The sequence below is a fragment of the Typopeltis vanoorti genome, chromosome 10 (genome assembly GCF_054136105.1).
Source record: "Typopeltis vanoorti isolate ZY-2024b chromosome 10, IOZ_Tvanoo_1.0, whole genome shotgun sequence".
In the NCBI taxonomy this organism is placed as follows: domain Eukaryota; kingdom Metazoa; phylum Arthropoda; class Arachnida; order Uropygi; family Thelyphonidae; genus Typopeltis; species Typopeltis vanoorti.
This window is the reverse complement of record NC_143558.1, coordinates 111617014-111644180: the sequence shown is the minus strand read 5'-3', so window position 1 is coordinate 111644180 and position 27167 is coordinate 111617014. Positions and strand designations below refer to the sequence as shown.

At 36.4% G+C, this 27167-nt stretch overlaps 1 protein-coding gene across 2 annotated transcripts in view; it reads right to left on the bottom strand.

Annotated features, from left to right (window-relative positions):
• Positions 1 to 27167, bottom strand: part of Tango1 (transport and golgi organization 1) — a 395672-nt gene that overhangs the window by 300218 nt on the left and 68287 nt on the right. The window contains exon 5 of one of the 2 annotated variants that reach the window (XM_090398800.1): positions 16590 to 18772. In XM_090398800.1, coding sequence (XP_090254926.1) covers positions 16590 to 18772 — 2183 coding nt within the window. The remainder of the gene's footprint in view (positions 1 to 16589; positions 18773 to 27167) is intronic. The other variant, XM_090398801.1, reaches the window with a different exon arrangement.

The following is a 27167-nucleotide window of genomic DNA, read 5'->3' as shown; positions in this document are numbered from 1 at the left end:
TGATAGAATACCAATGAGCTGACTGCCACAGAATCAAATTCAGCTAAGTTGGAAAAAGTGGACTAGTCAGTTTGGTCAATTGATATCCATGATGAAGTATATGGTTGCCCATACAGAAAGGTGGGCATCACAAATAGGTTGATATCAGTTTCCCACTTAAACAGTCGGAAAAGGGAGGGTGAGCAGATGTTCGGGTAAGCATATGGAAGATGTTGCTTCCTGTGTTCAAGAAGGAGAGATTGTGTCATCAAGCAAACATCAACAACAATTCCTCTGATGTTTGTTCAAGCATTACTACACAGAGTATTATGCCCATTTAAATGCCCCATTAAAAGTAAAGGGAACAGTACCTGCAATACGACATTATCAATGTCATCTTGTGAAATATATGCAGCAGGAGGAAAGTAGATGTTGCACACTGCTATATTTCTGACTGTGAGTTAGATAGCAACTGCTTTCACACTGGATTTGTTGGAAGGGGGGTATATGCCCACAGAAGAGTTTCCATCAAAAGGATGGAAACTCTTCTATGGGCAGATCCGGTCCCTCCAAACCTTGTCCTATGAATGATGGTAGCATTATGGAGAGTCAAATCATCATTCAGCTTTGGGCGTGTTTCCTGCAAACAGAAGCATATTGGTTTATACTTCTGCAAGAGATCCTTGATGTCATCTATGTTTTGTTGGAATACATGACAATTCCATGGTAGGAATGATTCCATGATTTCTTTTCTGGTAGTATCACCTGGCTTCCTATGTTGAGAGGCTTTGTTTTCTTAGTCTTGGATTTTTTGAGAAAAATGATCAGCCAGTATCCATAATTTCTTCTTATTCTTCTTCTGGACTTCATCAAATTCCTCTTACTCTACCACACTCAGTATATTAATTGTTTTATCTTCCTGAGGAGGAGGAGTAGTAGTATTGCATATCATCTGTTGAGGGGCCTTTTTTGTTTTTTATATATATAGAGCTTCTTCCACAATCAATCTTAACATTAATAATTGGTGCACAGTACTTGTCTTCTAAATCCAGCTTGCTCATCTTCCATTAGTTTCGTTATTCTTTCAATTAAAATCATCATCATAAGTCCTTTTCCCACATGACTCAGAATTTTATTCTAATTTTTGCAGTCCAGTTTGTTTCCTTTTGTTGTGAATGGGTATTCTATTATCACTCCAGTGATCTCATCATTCCCAAGGCTTTTTATGGTTTTTATTATCCTGCATGCAAGTCATCAATATATTTTCAATATCCTGATTTGTTCCTTCCACATCACATTACTCTGATTTTGGCTGTGCCTTGGTTGGCCATGTACAATTCTCAAATCTGGCCATATATATATTTCAAATTTATTATTTTATCTGAAAATTCTTGACCATAGTGAACACTGGGTGTTCCAAACAGTAAAAATATATCATACTATTAATTGATCTTCAGAGGTTGGCCCCTATTGTTAGTGCATGCCTAAGAGTCAATTTTTCTTAAAATATGTTTAGAAATTTTATCTGCACTGGTTTCCATAAATTAAGAAACGAAGAGAAAAATCATGACCACTCAAAAGCTATATGATGATTTTTATAAAATTTGATGAAAAGCAGTATGATATGAGGTGTGAAACAAACAAACACCCACAAAAATTGTAAATGAATAGTTTAATTCAGTAACAAATGGGTACATGAAGACAATGGTCAAAAACAAGATTGTAAAAATGTAGAGATAAGAAAATATATAAAAAAAGTGTCTCAATAAGGAATGTGGTTTCCCATACAGCAATAGCACTCACAATGATGTTTCATACTGTTGATAATGGTATCCAGGAGCTCAGTTGGTAATAACCATTGCTCCTGCAAAGCTCTCCCAAGTCCTTCAAAGTGTTTTTTTTTTTTTGGGGGGGGGGGGGGGGGGGAATTGAGAGCAGCAATACATCAACCTAGACATGCTCAATAGGATTAAGGCTCAAGAGACCTAGCTGGCCAGTCCATACTTATGATACTCTCTTCTTGAAGATACTGGTTCATGAGCTTCGCTCAATGTGGATAAGCATTGTCTTGTAGGATAAATGCACCTGCAAGCATATGAGCATAGGGGTCCAGGATCTCATCTCTATAAGTTGCAGCATTCATGGTTCCATTAGGAAGCACATAGATTGATGTGTCACATGATTTTGACTCCAATCATAGCATGGATGTTATGCAGGTCTTTAGATGTTTGAAGATTTGATCACCAGGTGTGAGACCACTATCTTGTTATTAGATGCCAAAAGCTTGTAAAAGAACAATGTTAAGTCTCAAGAGTCCTGCTCTAAAGACCAAGCACCCAGATTATCTAACATTTAGCTCACTTACAGTATGATTATACCACAGGTATACAACCTTTCATGGGTGAGACTCATATTAAAAAAAAAACATTTCTGTGAATGTGTGTGTATGAATGAATTAATCATAAAAAGTATCAATCCTCTAAGATTTTAGCTTTGTCTCTTCATTAAAAAGCAAGAATATTTACACCTTTTAATGATATGATTAAGATTCTTGAAAGATTTATTGAACTGTTCTTCATCACCAGTAAACAGCTTTTTTGCTGTTATTCTTTATTAATATTTTAACTCTTCAAAATCTTGCTGCTGGGTTTTTTTTTTTTTAATAGTCACTACTACTTATTACATTTCATTTTAAACCTTTTTTTTTCCCTTTAAGTTTTCCAGGTTCATGTAAAGCACCTCCCACTTATCCATGCTGTGTGAGTAATATCCTATAGGGGCATGCCAAACATGTTAGAGAACCAAAACATTCTCCAATTTGAAGGTATTGCAGACAAAAACAGTGGTGCTACAGGTTGGCCACAAGATAATATATGAACCAAAACCTATCAGTAATGAGTCAAGAGACTTCTGGTCAGCTGGTGCATAATCCTGCTACCATATTCTCTGCAAGATCATACCTGAGGGGGGGAGTATGAGGAGTGTTATGTTGGGAGGCACTGTCAGGGCCATCTTATGGAAAGAGAGAGAGTTGCTCTGGATGAGTGTCATGTACAAGAGTATCTCCTCTTCTTGCATGACTACTGTATTATTTCATCTACTTCTAGATGAAATCTAAAAATACATTTAATCAAAAATTAAATGTACAAGAAATATTGACTGTGTTGCTACAATTGAAGTAAATCTCCTTCAAAAACTGATGTCAAAAAAAAAAGGTCAAACCATGCACAGTATACAAAACTGCATCAAAATCCCTATTAAAAAATAACTTTTACATCCATTTTACCAATCTATAACATATAATCATTCCAACATAAATGGCATATGCCATCACTTACTTGTAGATATCCCTACCACACTCCTACTCTTGAGAGAAATCCACACTGCAGCTTCAACCACCACAGTTCACTTTCATTGTCCAAAATTACAGTGAATGATTCCTTTTACCACAAGATAGCAGCTGCACCTTTGTATGATCTGACATTGCCTGCCAAAGAATGCCTAATTAGAATTTTCTGCTTTTGATCTCACCTAGCTTGTTTCCTTGTCCATTCAGTAACATTCAACTGTTGTATTTACTGCTCTTCAAATGCCAAAAACCATTTTGACCTCTTCAACTTCCTATTCATGAAACTCAACTTTCAGCAATCCAGCTACTATCCAAACAGTGATGTCATTTTCCTAGATTACCTTAATTTCACAACTCCAAAGAGCTTTTTCCTGTTTCCCAATTCCACTGACCAAGCTGGATGAGATGTGAAAGCATTGCGATACGCAAATGATTTAAAGCAAATCATATATCTACGAACCAGAATTCTTGATAATACTCTATTATTATTATTATTTAACCAGTTTTCCATCTAGATATAATGTAAAGGTCACTTCTCCTCTCGTTAACTCAACTTCATTATTTCAAGATACTATTTGTCAAGCTGCTGCTTTCACTCTTTTTCTTCAAACACCTGCTCTGAGTGAATTGTAAAAATCATCCTCACCAATTTTAAAGCCTTCATTTCCTTTACACCAAAACTTTTTGTCCATTTTCTAACAACAATCACACCACATCAATAGCTTCCTCAGCTCAGCCTCTAAGAAACTAGGCATTCGTTTCTGCTCAAGATGCTATTTGTAACCTACCCAGTATTAATACTACACAAATCCCAAATCCAACCATCCTTAGAATACTGTTCAACAAGTTAGGGGCTGATGCACTGTCTCCCTAAAAATTCTTGATACCCTCACTAACTCATTTCAACTGCTATCTCACATAAACAGTTTCAGCTCCATGTCTTTTCTACAGGTATTTCCATAAATGCTGCTCAAATGAACTTACAACCATCATTGTTCCACTTTCTGCTGAGCTTGTTGCTGCACAACATCTCTTTTTCAGTGAAACTGAAACCACACCATATCTGTTTCTAATCTATCTACCTCTATCATCTGTAACAGCCTTCCTCATGAAGTGTTCCCAACAACTACAACTTCAAACTCTAAGAAAAATGTCAAACTTCTTTCTTAACTACTGCCTGTAGTTAAGAAAGTAACAAGTGCCAATGTGTTCTATCTCTTGCATATCACAGAATCTCAAAAAAGCACTTTCCATTGCTTGCAATTAAATCTGTTCTGACTTGCCTCATTTAGAAACAAGAGCACAGAATGAAGGTGCATCAATTATGTGATTCAATTTATTATTGCAAATTTATTTTAATATTTTGTTCCTTTATTCCTTCATTCACTATGTTGTACTTTTAACTGTTCTGCTCCCTGCTTGATGATCAATCATCAAGCAGGTCCTTTATATCACTATGTTCCAATATAGAAAGTAAAGCAATGGATTCTCTGATACTTATGCTGCAGACAAAAATGACTTGAAGTCTGCTTTTTACCAACCCACAATTTGGTTTTATTAAGAACATGTTTATTATTTAATGACACACACACACACTACAAGTTCTCATCACTGGCTTCCACTGATGAGAGCTCAATAAAGGTCAAAACCAGTCTGGGTAGTGATCCTTCCCTTAATGCATAGCATTATACATGTCTGCAAAGAGATGTGCTTTGCATTATCGGAGATACTAAGGCAAATGATGAGAACATATACCACCTTTGCCACAAGTTTCCCCGGTCCTGAAAATACTTCAGGTGCAAACTTTGTTTGCTTACACTTGGATAAAGGATTAAACCAAATGTATAATCGGTAGCATAGCCAAGTGAAAAAACTTCTATCAACCAGTTAAATAAGTATTGGCAAATCATACTGTATCTGCTACCATAGTAAATGAGAACACTGAAATAATAAAGGTTCTTCAATAAATGAACAAGCAAACAAGAGAGACCTCAAAAGAAATTGAAGAATGTGGTTATTCCAAATTTCAATAAGAATGAATGCAAAATTTAGGAGACTTTTTCTAAAGATAAGATAAACCCTGAACATATCTCTACATTGACTGGTTAGTTGTTCAGAATACACCAAAGCAACTAAGAAATATATATTTGTTTGTGTACCTGGCCAATTGGCACATCATGCAATACATTAAATCCTAGATTCCAGGAAAGGAGAGAACCCTGCCACCTCTATCCAAAAAGAACAAACTCATTTTAAGTTATGAGAAACATTTCACTCTTATTAAGCACAGGAAGTGAAATCAGGTTTTTCTAATCAAATGACATCACTTATAACTATGGGATGGAAGATTAAGTAGAGGAGAGTGGATTAGTGTGCCTCCCCACGACGGGTCATTGGACTCCTTGGAGGAGTCATGTAATAATCATAATAATACTACTACTGACCATGATACAGAGGCAGCAACTCCAGAGATATGAACTATGAGCTCATTTTCATAATACAGACTTTCAAATGTCATAAGTATATGTGTATTGTAAATTATGCAGTAGATAAAGTACTACTGTTTATTTTAATTGTTAATATTTGGTCCTTTTTTATACTAAATATGAGACATTTTCTTTGGATTTTATTGGACCACGATTCTTTATAAATTAGTTTATATTTATAAAGTAATGACCTTAATGGATTTTAAGGTCATTACTGCATTCTTCTGTTGTAGCATTTAATGTTAGTGTAACCACTCTCGTCCTGAAGAAGCCAGACAGACTCCAGCTGGCAAAACTGGTAGACGATTATATACATATATTTATAAAGAATCGTGGTCCAATAAAATCCAAAGAAAATGTCTCGTATTTAGTACTATTGTTTACTTATCAGTTCTATGTTAACCTCCAATGTCTGAAGTTACTACAGAGAAGTGGAGAATCAGCAGAAGGCAAAGTCTGTGGAAATGCACTTCCTGAATAGACATAATACTTCTATAAACATAAGATACTTAAAAGCAAAAAATGAGAAAAGCATGTACAAGCAGACAAAGCTGTACAGAACTGAATAACAGCACTATGGTACTGGTTCAGGACAGAATTCAAAATGTAAGATCCAATATCAGTGAAAACTGCAGAAACCACTGCAACTGTCTGAAAAGATGCAGTGTGTCATTTAAACTGGTAATTAAATTGGAATAGATAGGGTTGGAAAGCAGATTAGTGCACCATATTAAAGATTGGTTGACTGATAGATACTGGCAAGTTGTGTATGGAGGAGTGATATCCCAGAACAGGAAAGTCACCAGTGGAGTTCCCCAAAGGTCTATTTTTGGGCTGCTGCTGCTGTTCAATTTTGTATGTAAATAATAATGGGAAGGACTTGAATGGTGATATACAGTTGTCTGCTGATAATGAGAAGTTGGGCAGAATGGATGTTGTATGGATCTTGCAGAATGGATCTTGCAAGTGGATCTGAATAGACTGGGTGAATGGGCTAATAAGTGGGACTAATAGCTCAAATGTAGCAAGTGCAAAGTTTTAAAATTTGGGAAGCGCAGATGAGACGCTGAGTATAAGATTGAGATGGATATCTTAGAGAAGCTGAGGAATCTGCCAGTGATGGTGTATAGGGACTGTGAATTTTGGGGCTCCCTTAAAATTTTGCAAAAATTGTAAGGGAACCACAGCAAATTACAGCAGTGATGTGAAAGAAATTGGCACATGGAAGCAAGCATGTTGTGATCAAATCCATTGTATAAGGCTTTGATCAGATCACATATAGCTTTACTGTGCACAGATTTCGTTACATGGTTTTCAAAAGTATGAAGAGATGTTGGTAGTTTCTGATCTCTGGCATTTTGAGTATTAAGACAAATTAAGGGAATGACATCTACTGCATAGAAGGAAGAGGAGGTTGAGACATATAGGTTCATAAGGGAAATGTCATCAGATTAATGGAGATGAGATTTTTCACAGAAAGGATGGAAGGAGGGGAGAACAAGAGGTCATCCATTCCTTTGAAGCTGCATAAAAGGAGAGTGTGAGCAAGGGGGTGAAAGTAGGTTTTCTACACGGAGAGTGGTAGGCAGTTGGAATGCACTGCCTGGAAGTGTGGAGACAGGAGTGCATTTAGATCACAGTATGAGGAGCTGTGTGTGAAAGTGGACCTCCCATAATGGGTCTTCTGACTCAATGCAAGTCTGATGATGATAATGAAATCCAGAATTAAGAATTAAATTGTGAAAATTTACATCTTACATTAATGTCACTTACCTGATATCATCATAATAAACTAAGTATGTGTAATCTGTACCATCAAAATCAAAAATAAAAAACTTCTTCTATCAGTCAACTTCATAATTGGCTATCTCCAATTACAAAGAGGAAGGAATATAACTGATGAATATTAATTTGCATTAGAAACCATTAGTCTGCCTGAGTGGAGGCAAAAAAGTGCCTGACATAGCTGGTGTAACGTCAGCTTCCTAACTGGACAGAAACAGCTACCATATATTGATATTGTTCTCTTAGAACTGTAAATTAAAAAAATATTGCACAATATACAGTGTTTCTTTAATTTAAGTTAGAAAATTTGTATTTTATAAGCTCATTTTGCATTTGAAAGTTTTTTTTATCCATTAGATAAAAAATTCTAATTTTCTGATTTAGAATTGGAGTTTCTGACCTAAATTAATTTTTATTGCAGCGTCTACACATCTTTAATATCTAATAATTTAATCTTTAATCTATTATGAGATATCAGGTAAACATTAATTTAAGCTAATATAAATTTCAAAATTCAAATATCAATTCTTTACAATTTCATTTTCATCTAGTTCTCCCATTATTTTCTGCATTTGCATTTCATATCAATTTATGTACTTTATATTATGGTTCCTGCCAATTCTGTGTGTTTAATAATCAATGTATGATTCTCTGCCATTTCCTTTTTTCTGTTTCCCACGATTTTTTTTTTTTATTTCCTGCAGTTTCTTTTGTGCTATTTCCTTTATGCTCTATCCTGTAACTTAATTTTTTTTTTTTCCTCTATTTCTTTTGTATTGTTTCTCGTGATTTTTTTATTTCCTGCAATTTCCATTGTTCTGTTTCCAAGTATTACTTATATGATATTTATGCATGGAAATTTATATATGGATAAATGGATATTCAGGAAGATGGGTTGATGCTAAAACAAATGTAAGAAAAGGTTATATATCACTCCCACTGTTTTATCTATGGACCATATCATTAAGAAGGTGATATTAAACGTGATATTAAAACAGAAGATATAAAGTCTACAATCAAATTAAATCACTTGTGACAAATTTGGTATGAAAACCATAATAAATGAACAAACTATGAAAACATGCAGTGAAACAGAAAACTTCAGCCATTCTCAGTAGTGAACTACAAAACACATTAGTTACAAGTTATTTAAGTAAGGATTTCAAATGTAGACCAACATTTAAATATAAAAAAAGATAAAATAATGTAAATCTAGTTGGCGAGGAGAGAACGATTTCGGGTTTGTGTTCGTCTGGTTCGGACCCAACATGTGTAAGGCATTAGAGAAGAATAGAGATCTGCAAGATGTCCAACTGTGTCAGGCAGACTGCAAAAAAAAGAGTATACAAAAGAACATGCAGGTAGATTATTATCTGTACACAAACACTAAGAGTATCAGAAACCAAGGGGTAGAGTTTGTTGCCTTATTCAATATGTTGCAACCTCAGATTGTAGGAATTAGTGAGACTTGGCTATCAGAATCAGGCCTGCTAACTGGTATTGAGTGTCATGGGTACAGTATTTTTAGGAAGGATAGAGTGGATAGGAGAGGAGGGGACATGCTGCTAATGATATTGGATGACTTAAATCCAGTTAGAGTTGAGACTTATGAATGTAGTAATACTACTAACAATATTTCATGTGGCAGTGAGTTTGAAGCCATCTGGTGTGAGGTGGAATCTAACAAGACAAACTACATAGTGAGGTGTTGTTACAGACCTGGTGGATCGGTTGCTAGTGATGAAGAAATGCATCACCAAATAGAAAAGGTGAATGAATGCGAAAAGAGTAATCATAATGGGAGACTTTAATTATCCAAATATTGATTGTGTAGCAATAGAATCTCATGAGAAGAATGAAAACGCATTTATTGAGCTGTTGCAAGACAACTTCCTCAAGCAGCATGTGATAAAAGGAACTCGAGGTCAAAGAGTGTTAGATTTGATTATAGTGTCAGAGTGCATTTCAGTTAAAGACGTAACTATTCTGCCTCCAGTTGGTGACAGTGATCATGCAGTACTCACTTGGAAAGTGACTAAGTTTATGAATGTTCCATTCAGAAAAGGTTACATGCTGAACTACAAAGCAGGAAATTATGACCAACTGAGGAGTATACTGAGTTCAGTGGAATGGGATCAGTTGCTGGATGAAAAGAATATTGACAGTGCATGGGAAGCATTTAAACAATACTTAAATGATGTGATATCAGAATGTGTTCCGAGAGTTTGAAGAATAAATAGAGAAGGAGTGTAATCTTATTAAGCAAGAGATTCGTAAGAAAAGGACGATGTGGAAGGGATATCGTTTGCATAAGTATGATGTCCGTTATGAACGTTATAAGCAGCAGGCTAGAATAGTCAACTGTTGTACGGAAAGCAAAGTCTGATTATGAAAAGAAACTGGCTCTGCGTGCTAAACACAACCCACAAGAATTCTATCGATATACTGCAAGTAAAAGAAAGAATGAATATGAAAGAATAACTCTTCTAAATCCAGATGGCATGAGGGTTACAGATGCAGAAGAGGTTGTTCAGTTAATGAGTGCCCATTTCGTTAAAAGCTATCAAACTGGTGAAAGCAAAATTGAGCTCACTGTTACCTCTTCACTAGATGAAGAAAAAGTGAGTGAGGCCGAGGTATTAGACTTGTTGCACAAACTGAATAAGAATTCATTAATAGGGACTGATGGAATATCAGCACGTGTGTACTAAAAGAGTATTCAGCTGAACTGACCATTCCTTTGACCAGGCTGTTTAATATGAGTCTCAGAACAGGGAAGATTACACAGGAATGGAAGGGATGTATGGTAATTCCATTGCACAAGGGTGGTGCAAAGATCGAGGTATCCGACTATTGACCAATTAGTATCTCAGGAGTGGTGGTGAAGGTTTTGGAAAAATTGGTTAGGGACTGCATTCAGAAATGGGTTGACAGTGAATATCTACTTTGCAATGAACAACACGGGTTTACTAAGGGGAGGTCATGTTTTAGCAACTTGCTCACATTCTATAACAATGTTACCATTGAACTAGACAAGGGGAATGGATACACCATGATACTTTTGGATTTTGCAAAGGCTTTTGACAGAATACAGCATGGCAGACTGCTGCATAAATTGGAGAAAATAGGTTTGGGTTATACAATATTAGCATTGATAAGAGGATGGGTGACTGACAGATATCAAAAAGTGGTATATGGGGGATCTGAGTCTGCAAGGTTTAAGGTAACAAATGGTGTACCACAAGGATCAGTGCTTGGTCCACTGTTATTCAATCTGTACATTGTAGGCAGCCAGATGAACATTAATGATATTGGGAAGGATTTGAAAAGTGACATACAGTTATTTGCTGATGATGCAAAGATAGGTAGGATAATCAGAAATGCTGTTGATATGCAGTCTTTGCAGAATGATTTGAATAGGCTGGAATTGTGGGCATGGAAAAATGGGTGTCAGTTCAATGTTAGTAAATGTAAAATCATTCACTTCGGCATGATTACATATCTAATGTCGTATTATATTGGTGGGATTAGGCTAGAAGAAACTGACGAGGCTAGGGATCTTGGAGTGTTAATAGATAGGAAGTTGAAGCTCAGGGGCCATGTGGCAAAGATTGCAAATACAACTCAAAAGATAATTGCAATGCTGAAACGAACGTTCACATGCAATGATAAGGATTATTTTGCCTCTTTCCAAGGCTTTGATAAGACCTCACTTGGACTAATGTGTGCAGGTCTGGTCTCCTGGTTTCCGTTGTGATTCTGATATATTGGAGAGAGAGAGAGTACAAAAGGAGAGTGTTAAAAATGATATCAGGATTGTGGAATACTGATTAAAGACAGATTAAGAATTTGTAGACTGCAGACACTAGCAAACAGGAGAAAGAGGGGGTGATATGATTGAGACTTACAAACTTCTGAAAGGGTCATACAGGATTTCAATTGATGGAAGGTGGGGAAAGGACGAGAGGGCATCCTTGGAAGCTGAGAATGAAGGCCGCCAAGAAGGGTGTGAGGGCTAGATTTTTCTCTCAGAGGGCGGTGCATGATTGGAATGGATTGCCATTGGAAGTTTTAAGTGCAAGCAGTGTGAATGAATTCAAGAATAAGTATGATAGCTGGTGTGTGTAGTATGTATCCTTCCTCGATGAGTCTCTGACTCTCTCGAGGGCTCTCTTAATAATAATAGTAATGGTAGGCAGCCAGATGAACATATGTATTCAAGTGGCAAGAAAACAACCAAAAGAAATGGGTTATAAAATAAAATGTTGATCAAAGACTGAACAGATGTGAGAATTTTTATGAAAAATTAGTGAAGTGAATGATGGCATCAGTGGCAGAACTGCAATAAAAATGAGGATGATCATCAGAAAAGAACGTAGCATTATTAATATTCAAAATGCAGAGCAAATCTAAGATAGTATGGTCAAAATAGGATATGAGAGGTCACCAAAACATGTTTTGGAAGCAAAAACAATGATATTGAAGACTAAATATAAATGGAATGACTCCTATTCTCAATACCGAACTTGCTTTTTGAACAAAAATCATCAAGGAGGATAGAGGTAGAATAACTCCTATTCAAGAATATATCACTATGATTTGATCTACTCTGACACTGGCATGTAACAGCTGTTCAAATCAGACCTGACAAATAACAGACAAAAAGTTTGCCAAATTTGGAATAAAGTAATGGAAACTAAGCAATCAAGTTTCGTTTAAATGTTGTAATATCTGGTAATTTCTTTGTGGACGTATACCAGGGTATGAGTTTTATTTATTTTTTTATCATCATCATCATCATCATCAAATTCCTGCCATGTACCCTCAAGGGGTGTACAGGATATGATAGTACTACATGAAAAAATTACATCATTACTAACTTCCTATCTACAATTTTCCTCCAAATCAGTCTGTTACTTGTCAAGACTCCAACATTATCAGATCTTATATTTCTATCGTCTAAGGCACTTTGTACCGTATCAATCCACCTATATCTTGGTCTTCCTCTGGGTCGTTTTCCTGCCAACCTGGCAGAGAACACTTGTTTTGCTAATCTTTCCTCTCCCATTCTATTTAAGTGACCATACCATCTGAGATTAGCTCTGCTAACGCATTCCTGGATGCTGACAATGTCAAGTTCTTTCCTAATATCCTCATTTTTAATATGATATTGCCATTGATGCCATCTGTTCACGCCTCTAATCTTTCTCAGGACTCTCATATCTGCGGTCTCTAGTCTTTGGTCAAGTGTTTTACTTCTGACCCAGCTCTCAGATCCATAAGTTAAAATTGGTTTGAACACAGTCTTGTATACAGCTAATTTAGTGTTCCGACTAATTTCTTTCTTATTCCATATGAATTTATTCAATTGACTTCCCACGATACCAGCTTTGCTGATTCTGTTGTCTATTTCTATATTTAGTTTACCATCTTCAGTAAAAATTGTGCCTAAGTAGCTGAAATGTTTTACTTGTTCCACAGGTTCTTCATTCACAACACAGTTGACATTTTCAATGATTCTGCCTATTTTCATTGTCTTTGTCTTTTTATTGCTGACCTTCATACCATATCTATTACAACAGCTATTCAATTTAGTCAGAGAATCTTGCAGACTTGTAGCGGATTTATTTAGAAGTATAACATCATCTGCATAAAGCAAAGAGCTGACATTAACAACTCCAATTTTGATATCAGGTTTAATACCACATTCCTTCATAATGTGATCCATATAGATAATGAATAACAGAGGGGATAATGTACATCCTTGTCTCACACCAGATTTAACATTAAACCATCTTCCTGTACTTCCTTCAATTCTAACTGCTGACTCACAACTCAAATAAAGACTAAGTATTGCTTGATATAATGCCCCATTGACACCATATAACTGCAGCGTATTGAATAGCTTCTCTCTTGGCACCTTGTCATATGCCTTTTCCAAATCGACAAAACTTAAATACAGATCTTTGTTATATTCCCATGCTTTCTCGACTATTTGGCGTAAAGTGAAGATCTGATCCTGACAGCCTCTATTTGGCCTGAATCCAGCTTGTTCTTCACCAAGCTTTTCTTCCACAATTCTTCTCAACCGTTTCTCAAGTATACTTGCATAGATCTTGCCAGGAACACTCAGTAGGGAAATACCTCTGTAATTCTCACATTCAGTTTTATTTCCCTTTTTATATATGGGTACTATGAGAGCTCTACTTCAATCATCGGGAATTCGTCCCTCTGTCCAGGCTTTCTGAACTATGCAGTGCAGCCACTGTAAGACTCTTATACCACCATACTTCAGCATTTCTGGTCGAATATCATCTACTCCTGCTGCCTTTCCACATTTCAAGCCTTTGATGGCTTTTTCTACTTCAAGTATGGATATGTATTCCTGACTGCATGCCTGGTCAGTGTTTTTTTATCACTGTGCTGTCATCACTGCTTGTTTCATTTAGCAGTTTTTCAAAGTAATTACTCCATACTTCAAGGATATCTTTTTCTCCTGTTTTCATTTCACCTTTATCATCTCTAATTCCTTTTACAGCACTCTTTCCTCCATTCCTAAGCTTCTTCAACAACCTCCAGAATATTTTGCCACCTTCTTGATATTTATTTTCTATATTCTTGCCAAAGTCCTCCCATGACTTTTGTTTAGCTAGTTTTACACACTGTTTAGCTTTCTTACATTTGTCTCTGCATTCTGTAAGAGTAAAAGCTGACTTATTTGCCAGGAACTTTTGATATGCTTTCTTCTTTTCCTTCACTGCCTCTTTAACTTCCTGTGTCCACCAGGGAGTTCTGATTTTTTTATCTTTGCACACAACCTCACCACATGCCTCTCTGGCAGAATCAATCAATGTTTCCTTCAGAGTTTGCCACTGAATCTCCAAGGTTTGATTCCTGTTCTCAAACTCTTTCATTTTCTTTTCAATAATATTTCTGTATTTTAGTCTACAGTTTACATCTGAGAGCTGCTCAACTTTTATTCGCTTTAAAACTTTCTTACATGTTATTCTTTTCAATATGAAATTCAATTTTATCCTGCTCAAGACTAAATAGTGATCACTTCCAATTTCAAATCCTCTGTACACTCTGGTGTCCTGCACCAGGGAGAAAACATCACTATCAACAATAACATAGTCAATGAGACTTTTCTTATTCCTAGCCTCTTCTCTCCATGTGAATTTGTGCACATTTTTATGTTGGAACATGGTGTTAGTAATAACCAGTCCATGTCCTGAGCAGAAATCCAACAGATATTTGCCATTATTATTAGATTTGCTCTTTTCTCCAAATTTTCCCAAAATATTTTTGTATGTCTCACAATCATTTCCTACTCTACTATTTAGATCCCCAATAAGGACCAACTTTTCCTTTTTCATTGTGTCAGTTGCTTTTTCTAAAGCCTCAAAAAATTCCTCCACTTCTACCTTAGTAGAACCTTCTGTGGGACCATAGGCACAAATAAGTCTCATTGTCCAGTTCCCCATTCTCATATTTGCCCACATTACTCTACTTGAGACTGACTGCCATTCAAGAAGATTAGCCTCGTATTTTGTGTTGAATACTATGGCTACTCCTTCTTTTCCTTGATTGTTATTGCCTGAATATAACATTTTGTATTTATTGCTCAGAAAGATCTCACCAGTTTTGGTCTTTTTTGTTTCAGTCACCCCTATTATGTCGATCTGGTACTTATCTAATTCCTCAGCTAGCTCCATTTCTTTGCCATTCAGGCTTCTTACGTTGATAGTACTGATCTTTAACTCTGGTGATGTTGAGTTGGGGTTTGTTTTCAGATTTGTTCCAGTAGCTGACTTTTCGCTGTTCGCCCTGGTTCCCTGGCGAAAACAACGGGGGCCTTGTTTAACCGGGCGACGCCCCAGCCAGCATGAAATTTTGTCATGCTGTACCATCATTTTTTATTTTGGTTTAACCAATAAGAATACAATTTGGTCGGCTAAATCCCAAATTGCCAGCCCATCCTCGTTCGTTCAGTATCAAAGTAGATACCCAACAGGGTGCACCACGAGAAGGTGAGGATTGGACATTAGGTCAGAAGCCCTGGTCGGTTCTCCGCATTCCTTTAAAGACTATGTGGAGGTCTCCTCTCAGTTATACAGCTTTGATATATTTTTTAAATATAATCACTACACGTGAGACTGCTAGCAAATCAATGATATGCAAGGGGGGGGGAGGTATAGTATTTTTGATATACTTCATCGATATTGCTATTCCAATGAAAAGAAGTGGATGATGGAATGAAAGATGAATGGAAACAGCAGGTCTGGTGGATTAGCAATTCAATTGTAAATGGATGATGGGCAGCTACTGTTTGTGTTATTTAAGTTTAGCAAAAATGGGATGGTGGTGTGGTGGGAGAGAGAGAGGGATAAATGTCAGTTCTGCTGAGCACCACTCATGGAAATATATAAAAAAAAAGAAATACAGAAGGTGATCATCTATAAGACAGTGGAGATAGCTCATGTCAAAGTTTAACTGCCCTCCCTGAATAGCAGGAGAGAACAGTTCGGCATTTAATTTGTATTAAAGACATAACAGAATTTGCATTTTCATTGCAAGATTTTTTTAATATATGTACGTTCCTATGTGAAGTCTACTCTCACTATAGCAAATATTACAACTCACTCACTAACAAACTACTGATGAAAGTGTATACTAAATAATATCAAACTTAAATGAAGATCAAAAATTAAATATAAAATCTGATAATAGAACAAAGATGGTATTGGTAGGAAGTCAGTTGAATAAATGTATAAAACCAACAAGAATTCAACCAAAATACTAACTTTCTGGATTGTTGAACTTTAATTACTGAATGTTAAATTTAATAAGAATTGTTAAAGTATTCAGAAATCGCACATCTAACCTGAGAAGAAATTTATCCTCATAAGTTTAAAAATGATCAAAACTTTTTATTTATTATTATTATTTTATTATTTTTCAAAAGGGTGATTTATGAAATGGATACTTACAAAGTCAATGAATGCATCAAGGTAGTTTCTGAACATTGATATTATTTGTATTTTCCCATTTTCACTATCATCTGTGCTGATTTCAGAACTATCATCAATTTTGGGTTCAGTAAAAGGATTATAGTTTTCATTCAGTTCATCATTTCTGGAATTTATTTCCTCTGTAGCAAACGAATCCAGAGTTACTGTAGAAGAAAATATTTCTTTTATATCATCACCATCATCTTGTCCACCTGAAACTGGCTGCATTTGCGATGAATCAACTTGAGAATCTTCATTTAAAACTGGAATTTCAGGATCATAAGTTTTCCCAAGTATGTTATTTGCTTCATCGAAGATGGGGTTTTGATCATTATTCCCTGAAACAAGAGTAGACGTAAAATCTATTGTGTGTGAACTATAAAATTTGTCACTATCTACAGGCAAAATGTTTAGTGTACTATGACTTTCTAAAAACATGTTTGTACTTTGATGAAACTGATCTTTTAAGAGTGATGGGCTTGGAGTTAGTGATATATCATCAAATGTTAACTTTGTATGTTCTTTTTTAGCAAATTCATGGCGGTTGAATCCATTATCATCCATATGTGCACTATCTGAAACAGATGATGCTGCCAAATCAAGTAAATTTACAGATGAGAATATTTCAGCTTGAGTGCTACTCCATAAATGGATTTCATTCAGAGAGTCTGTTATTGATTCACCCATAGAGCTCTCAGAGTAAGTTGATATTTGACTATCCCTATTTTGTGATTTTAGTTTTATAGTTTCATCCTGTTGTTCATTAATAAACTCATTAGTGTTTAAATATTCAACATGAGTTTGAGATATACTATTTTCAATCCGCTCGAAAGCTTTATTATATAAACCATTTTTTTCCATGGGATATTCACTCTGCAGAAAATTCGAGTCACCTGAATCTGCATTTGTTCCACTGATTAGAACATCACTTTTCTTAATCATATCAGTTATATCACTGTTGATATCAGACAGAGTTTCATGCTCGTTTCCATTGAATTTGTCAATGTTGTTTGATTCCACACCTCGTTCATTATCATTCTCATTCACCTGAATAAGTTTTGCTTTATTATTTTCTATGTCAGTAACTCCCAAATGATTTTTTCTCTCTGTGGATACTGTGAGATTAAAATTAACTTCTTCAGGATTTGTTTCTTTGTCAATTTTCAAATATGCAGAAACAGTACCTTCTAAATGAGTAACTCCTTCTGGTTTTGTTTTTTCAACTATGTAAGGAACTTCTGACTTCAGATCACTATTATCAAATACTGAAATTTCAGTAGCTTTATATTTTATTTCATCCTCTGGTTTTGTTTTTTCAACTATGTAAGGAACTTTTGACTTCAGATCACTATTATCAAATACTGAAATTTCAGTAGCTCTATATTTTATTTCATCCTCTGATAATGTTGGTGTAATTTTATTGAAATTCACACTTATCTCATTGGTAGAATAATCCACTGCAGTAATATCTGATCCAGGAAGTGACAAGATGGGTGATGTCAAATCTACAACTGAACGAAATGACTCATGGAATTTGTATTCATCAGAAGAAGTCAACTCATCAGCATTGTCAGAAAGGAATATTGTTGTTCCATCAATCACAGTAAAACTATTAGAGCTGGCCACACTATCTTTCATAATTATATCAATTTCTTTATCAGAAAAGGTGTTAGTATGCAAAGAATGTGTTGATGAGAGTTTTAATTCTATGAGAGGTGAACTACTACTAGAGATAGCAGGAATATCTGTTTCGACCACAACAGCAGAAGTAAATGAACTGTCAATTTTTGAGATTGAGGATAAAGAAATTGGCTGTACTAAATGTTGGGATGTTGAAGTTGACCCATGAATATCCCTAATGGGTTCTTCATCACTTAAAGTTTGTGCTTTGTCACTTGTCAGTTTATTTTTTTTTATTTCATCTTTTGTAGCAACTTCAAGGATTTTTTTTTCATTTTGTGTATCAGTTGAATTTAGAACCTTTTTCTCTACACTAAGTTTTTCATCTGAAATTCCAGACACATGTTCAGTAGTCTGAGAGACCACATTCCCATTTTGAGATGCTGAAGAGGAACTCTGAGATATTTCATCTGTATCATGAGCAATTTCATCATAGTCACTAAAATTCTTTTCATTGTTTTCAGTAATTGATGGATTCTTGCCTAGAGAAAATAAGAGATGCTTATATATTTTATTGATTATAAGATGCAATTTCATAATTCAATTAACAGGATCACATTATACTTGCACTTTAATTGATCTAGAAATAAATTATCTTAATATAGAATGCTTATCATTGAGAATGGAAATTCTCAATGATAAGAAAAAGGTTTATTCAAAATTTATTCAAACATGTAGTTTTTACACATACTAATCATTGAAAGCATCAATTACAGCTTCTGATGTAAATTTTTGAACATAAAATGTTGAGAATAAAAAACTATTATTATTCAGGCCTCCACGGAGTCAAGAAACTCATTGTGGGAGGACTTTCCTAGGAAACACAAAGTCTATCATACCACTCCTTGAACTCGTTGACCGTTCTTGTTCTCACCACTCTATCAGGCAATGCATTCCATGGTTCAACCACCCTCCATACAAAGAAACCACTCCTCACTCTCTTGCTCACAGCTTCCTTTCGTAACTTCCAGGGATGGCCCCTTGTCATCGCTCCTTCCCGTAGTTCCACCAAGTGAAAGAACTTTCCAGTGTCAACCCTGTAACTGCTTCTCAACAGTTTAAAAGCCTCGATCATATCACTTCTCCTTCTTTTATCTGCCAAACTCTGCAGTCCACATTCCCTCAGCCGATCCTCATAACTAACATTGTACAGTCCTGAAACCATCTTTGTTATCTGCCTCTGTACCCTTTCCAGAGTTAATTTATCCCCTTAAAATCCTGGGAACCAAATTTGAGACAATAGTCTAAGTGTGGTCTGATGAGAGTCTTATACAATGGAATGATAACGCTTATCTGTGCAGGTCAGCGTCCTTCTCAGTATTGCAGCAATCCTCTGGGCTACCTTCACCCTTTTGCAATATGCTTCCTGAATTTCAGCTTTCTATCAATCATCACTGTCAGATCTTATCTCCCCTACTTCCTTCAGTACAGCTCCTCCAATTGAGTATGCAGCCTCTTATCGATGTATCCCGAACTTCAAGACTTGACATTTTGCAACATTAAACCGACATCCCCATTCATTTGCCTATCTGTCCAGTTTATTCAAATCCTATTGAAGGGCTGCTACATCTGCACTATTACTAATAACCCTGCCCAGCTTCACATCATTGCAAACAACTGAACCCCATGCAATCCATTGATATAAAGGTTAAACAATACAGGTCCCAGTACTGAGCCGCGTGGAATCCCACTTGTAACTTTCTGCCTCCTCGATATTGCCGCACCATACACAACTCTCTGATACCTATCAGACAGCCAATCCTGAATCCAGTTGACTAACCCGACATCTAAACCCACGTGCTGCAACTTAAGTATCAGCTTATCATGTGGTACCCTATCAAATATTTTGCCTTTGCAAAATCCAAAAAAAATTGGCAGTATATGCCTTTCCCTCATCAACTGCTCTTGTCACTTAATTATAAAAGGCAATCATTTTACTAAAGCAAGAACATCCTTAATAAATCCATTTTGATTCTCACAAATAACATTACCCTCATCTGTCCAACATTGTATTTGGTCGCTCATTAATTTCTCCATGATCTTAATAACTACTGATGAAACACAAACTGGCCTATTATTAGATACTTCCAGTCTGCTACCGCCCTTATGCAATGGCACTATCTTACCTTCCTTCCATCCATTTCCTGGGTACCTTTCCCATAGTCAGACTTTCATTTAAAAGGCAGGTCAACAGAGCTGTCAGTTCTTTAGCACATTCTCTCAAAACCCGTGGTGAAATACCATCTAATCCCCCAGCTTTACTGACATCCAGAGTACTCAGAATTTGAAACACACACTCTGCTTGCACCTCTAAACCTCGAACCTGCTCTATCCCTCTAGTATTAAAACCTATTTCTCCAGGATGAAATACTCCAATAAAGTGTTCATTGAATAACTCCACTATGTTCTCTGCATCAGTCACTCTATTCCCGTTTTAATCCAGCAATGTCATTCTTCCACAATCATTTCTACTCCTACTGGCCATGCAGCTAAAACAATTCCCTAGGATTTTCTTTGGATCTTCAAATGCCAATCTCTTTTCATATTCCAGTTTTGCCTTCCTCACCATACTAGTCGCTCTCCTGGCCTGAGTCTTATATTCTTCATGCATCTGCTCTCTACCCCTCTCCTTATATCTCTTCCGTAATCTCTTTTTCACCTGCAGTTCCTGTTTGATATTGTTTATTATCCACTTTACACCAAATTGTGTTCTCTTCTTCACTCGTGGAATACAGCTTACTATTGTTGCTAACAAATATTCCTTCACAATTTTCCAAGCACTAATGATATCTAACCCTTTGAATTCCTCCCTCCATGGAACTGTCCCAAGTTGATATCTAAGACTATTATAATCACCCGCCTTATAATTCCACATATGTTCCCTTTTCTTTCATACGCTGCATGTCTATTCATCTTCCAAGTCAAAACCACATGGTCACTCTCTCCAACTGGGAGGGAGAAATGTCATTTCAGTTATTAGCTCTTCTGATGCTATGACCAAATCCAAAACGCTTGAATCTTGTTCTCTCTATTACATGTTGCCTAAAACATTTGTCCCTCATGAATTCTAGAAATTCCATTCCCTTATTACTACATGCATTTTCCTTTTCCCAGCTTATACTGCTGTAGTTAAAATCTCCCATAACAATCATTCTTTTGCACTTGCCAAGCTCAGCTGCCTAAACATCTCCTGCTCCCCACCCTCTGTGCTCCCTGGCTTGTAGCAACACACAACTAAATATCCTGTCTTGCTCACCTCTACCTCATACCATATGCTTTCAATACCATTAATGTCACTGCCTTCCAAAGCCTCTACTCTTACACAGTGGTATATTGAGGTATAGGCCCGGGCCAAGAGTGGCAAATTTTGAGGGGCGGTGGAAATTTCTGGGCTCTCATTTTTGTAATTATATTTATATTACAAATTTACAATATAAATAGGTTATGCATGTAAATCAACATGTTCATTAAATATGGGGGGGGGGGCACTTTCTGTGGGCGGCCTAGGGACGGGAAATACCTAAATACACCAGTGCTCTTACAGGATAAGTCATCACTTATCATAAGCAGTACTCCAACACTGTGTTTTCCCTTCCTATCCCGTCGAAAAATGCTGTACCCTGCTACTTCTATTCCTGTTATTATATCATCTTCCATCAACCACGTCTCAGAAGATCCCAATAATCTTTGGTCAGGCTGATGCTATCAGTGCCACCAATTCATCTCCTTTATTTTGGATACTCCTGGCATTTGTATAAAGCATAAAAATGTCACTGCTTCTATACCTCTCATGATCTCCTCCAGAACCCACTGGATTCAGTGTTACCTGATGTCGTCCCCCTTTCCCCCAAGCACCCATTCCCACAAGAGACTACTCCTGCTACCATCCACCCTGGGAATTCTAGTTTCCCTTCATTGACACACCAACTTGTTCAGAAAACAGCAATCTCTCCAGATGTCTACGTCCTTCCTCATTCAAATGCAAGCGGTCTCTTTCTGTCCTCAAATGCACTCCAAGCATTCACATATTCCAATCCTATTTTCTGACACATTCTGGCTATTATGCTATTCATTATTACTGCTCTTCTGCTCAGCTCATCACTATCATACCTAGGCAACACATACACACAATCTTTCCTCTCTACGTTTTCTTTCGTACAACCTCAAGCAACAATCTCAGATCTCTCACCACCTGATTTACATTGCCTCTCAAGTCATTCATGCCCACCATCACAATCAACTCATCCATCCTTTCATCCTGCTTAATTGCCATAGCCACACTCTCTATCACCAGGCAAACACTCCTCTGGCATCCTATCTTGCACTCCATGGATCAAGTCTCCATATATCACAGCTGTTACCACTATGTTCCTTGATTGCTCACCTGCATTCCTCACTCTCTCTTCTCTAACTCTTTCATTCTGTGTTCCCCTACTTACCTGCTGTCCTGGCATCACTCTATCCCTGGTTCCAACACTCCCTCACATTCTTCTCATTCTCTCTGTTTCTATTCTCTCCTCTTCTATCATTTCCTCTCTTCTACTGCTCCTATTCTCTACTCTTCTAGCATTTCCATACCTCTCTTTCATTCCCTCTCTTCTACTGTTTCTATTCTCTCCTCTTCTATCATTCGCATAACTCTCAATCCTACTCTGATTCGCCTTGCATTCATCTCTTCCATTCGCCTAATCTCATCTTTCATACTTCTCATCTCATTCCCGAGCATCTTATATCTCTTTCAGCTCATCTATCTCTCTCTCTCTCAGCAAGTTAGCCACTCTTACTCGCCATTCATCCTCCCAATCATGACCATCTCCGAAAACTTCACAATTGTTCAAGCCATCCCCACTCTTATTTCTTCATTCATATTTCGCTGCTTGTTATTCTCACCTATCACACTACTTGTCTCTCTCTCAAAGATCTTCCACTCCTGACGCAATGAGGTCAGATATCGTAGCATCTAACTCACTTAATTCCTCCCATTGCCTACATTTTTAAGCATATATGTGCACCCCCCCCCTTCTCTCCATTGCCACATATCTATCTGCTGGGATGCATACATGCCACATAATCTTTTATTATGTTATGTAATATAGAGTCCTTGAATGGGGGGAGGACTTGGTGACACGGCCATTTGTAATTGGATCAGCAGCAGCCGTCATCATTTATATTGTGCCGAGGAACTACTACAACTAAAACGCTAAATACTACTACAACTAAACCTAAACGCTAAATACTATGTTATATGCTCTACTGTAAGCCAATTTACTTACTCGATACTATAAGTATAAACTATATTTAACTATACTAAATAGCGAATAACGAAAACTAAACTTATCTTTTCTTCCACCGGAGATGTCCAACTCTAACCTTGCATTCTCGGTAACCTATTATCTTTCTCTTTATAGTGAAAGAAGGATTTCTTAGGGTATACATGCATGTTATAATAATGTTAGACATTTTCAAGAATAATAACTATACATATAAAATGATTTAAAAATTGTTTTGATGGAATTAAGTTCTAGAAGATATCAAACATGGCAGAAACAAGGGTTAGTTTAATAGAAAGAGTTAATAGAAAATGAACTATTAAGCAGGCTATCGTAGGTTAAAAGAAAAATTAAATATCACACTATCGCTACTCATCCACTAAATGCCTACTTCGTTTATCCTCCTCATTCTGGGTATGTACTCTGATGTGCCTCTTTCAAACAATCCCAGGCTACTTTCGTGCACTACTGACATTCTTTTCTTGTATATTATTTATACCATGGCACTGCTCCAAGTTGCCTATTGAGTGCAATAATCACCAGCTTTGTAGTTCCGTTCCACATAAACTCTTTCTCGACAGAGAATTTGCCATCTTTAGCAATACCTCCCAGAAGAAGACTGCATGGTCACTCTCCCAAATGGAAGTAGAGCATCTACCTTGGTTATGGATAGATCTTTTGATGCTATTAACAGATCCAACACACTCAAACTCTAGATCCCTTCTATCATATGTGCCACTCAGGTAATTATCCCTTAGTGATTGAATAAATTTCACTTCCATCTTGGCATGTGCCCTTTCTTGCTTTCATTCTACTCCACAGCTGAAGTCCCCAATGATAGCTGCTTGCTTGTTTGTATTATGCTAATCTGCCAATAAATGACATGCACATGTTCCTGTAGTCCCCCTTCCTCCCCTCACTTCCTCTATAGCAGCAACCAACAATATTTTATCCTACTAGCCTCTCTCACAATCCAGACCTAAAATTCTCCTTAATTTCTATTAACCAGGAGAAGATAAAAAACCCAACAGAACTAATAAAATATGCAGAAAATAAATTTGACCAATGATTTCTTACTTTAATAAACAAAATATTTAAGATTGGAAGAATACCCAATGACTGGAACCATGCAACTATGATTTCCATCTTTAAAAAATGAAGTAAGGATAGCTGTGACAACTACAGAAGAACAAGTTCATTAAGCATAAGTTATAATGGCAAAATACAGACAAACAGAATCAACCCTATATTAGAAAAAATTATAAATAAAGAACAGAATAGTTTTAGAAAAGGAAGATCCTGCATATATCCTATATTCAGCCTCAAACTACTAATTGAGAAAAGAAGATAAGAAATGCATCTAGCATTCACAGATTTAAAAAACGGTTTTGTTAAGACAGATAGAAACTTTTATATATTAAAAAACATTTATTAAAACCACTGTATAGCCTATATGAGAAAACAATAATAAGCATAAAGAGGTGAGAACAAAACAAAAACATTTGCAATAAAATGAGGTCTGAAATAAGGATGCCCCTTTGCCCAATATTATTTGGAATATATCTGTACACCAGAGGGTAAAGGGCACTATGTCCATTTTTTTATGCATCCAAAGTAAACAGCTACTTGTGCTCTTTCCAACTGGCTAATCCGCTTATTATTATACACAGGAGATAGTGCTTTGCACAACTGAAAACAGCACGAAACAAAACATTAAAATATACCTAAAACTCAATTCCGTAAAAAAATGGACATAGTGGCCTTTACCTCCGGTGTACAGATAAATGAAATAATCAAAGAATGGAGATTAACGAACAAAGGAATTCATACAGAAAATAATTTTTCTTTATGTCTCAACTGAGGACACTACAAAAAAAGCTGTACATAAATTGAATAATAATAAAACAATATTAATATTATTTTGTGACACCTCCAAGGAGTTCAAAGACTCATCGAGGAGGGCACCTACTCTACAACTCTCCGTCTCCACCATTTCCATTCCATCATCTACACCAATGCCATCTACTGCCCACCATCACCACCACTAGTATTTTCTGTCTGTAAATTGTGTGTCCTGTAGGCCGATTTATCTGTATGCAGGGTGAAAATCCGAGCTTCCGGGAGAAAAAAAACTCTACTACCTCCATGTGAGATCAGTTATATAATGTCAAGAAAAAAAACTAAAACTAAGGCATTCAAAGGAAAAATGCCCATCCAAACTAAAATAATAACAGACAATAAAATAACTGAACAAGTCAACAATTTTAATTATTTGGGCTATAAATTAAGCTACAATGAAGATTCAGTCATTTCTAACAAAATTAACAGCTTCTCCAAATTAAATAGAATAATAAACAATACATTAAGGCCAGCAACATTTGCAAAAAAAAAAAAAGCAAACTAAGAATACATAATATTTCATTAAAGTAACATTATATGGCAATAAAGCATAGATAAGAGATAAGAAAAGAATCATCAGCAGAAATGAAGAGCAGCAAGTCATACAAGACTAGATGGAAAGAGAAATGAAGGCATACTGAAAGAACTCAACCAAATGCCAATAATGGAAACCATAGAAAAATACAGACCCAAATGGAAAGAGCATCTAGAATGAATGGCATATGACAGATTACCTAGGATAATGATGATAAACTACAAACCTAAAGGTCATAGAAATAGAGGCAGACCAATGAATGCTGGGCTGAGACCAAAACAGGCCACCTGCCTAGATTCGTGATAGCAGGAGGAAGTACAACTATCATTAGCAATACTCCTCCTCCTTTCTTATCCCCTCGATCCTCTCTGAAAATACAATTCTTCATACGTTCTATCCATGTAACCATATTGTTTTCCAGCAACCAGGTCTCACTGATGCTGATAACTTTTTAGCCAAGAGCTTACCAATATCAAAAACTCCTATCCTTCATTGCTAATACTTCTGGCATTCATGTACATGCATTCAAATCCCCTTAGGTCCTTAGCTACCCTTGCTTAATGTCATTGAACCCATTTCAATTTTCAATCTGAGAAACTGCAACCAGCCATACATGAACATTTCTACACTCACTGATTTGTCAGGGGTGGCTTAACACATGCTTGACTGCATCCCATCCTCCAATATCCCTAGTGTCCCTGAATTTCCACTTCCAGCCTCTCACTAAATAACACTTTCTCCAAACCTCTAGCTACAAAACCATTCAAAAACAATCTGTCAGTTAGATACAAGTCCTTTTGACCATCAAATTTACTCCATACATCTATAAACTGCACACCATTTCTCCTACCCAATCTTCTAATTGACTCAAAACCATGGCCCTTTTCAATTCTGTCATATCATACCAAGGCAGCACACTTGCAATCTTTACTTCCTCACCTTTTATTCAGCAACTTTTTCATATCTTCTCTCACTGCATATTTCTCACCTTTCAAATCATTCATGCCTGACAAAACAATCAACTCTTTCACTTGTCCCTTTTTGAACCTAGGAAACATACTTTCATCACATTCTCACTGCACCTATGATACCTTTTCCTTACTTCCAGTTTCTTGCTCTTTCATACTTTCCCATTCACTTTTATTTTCATTTTTTCTTCTGTTGAGCAACTAG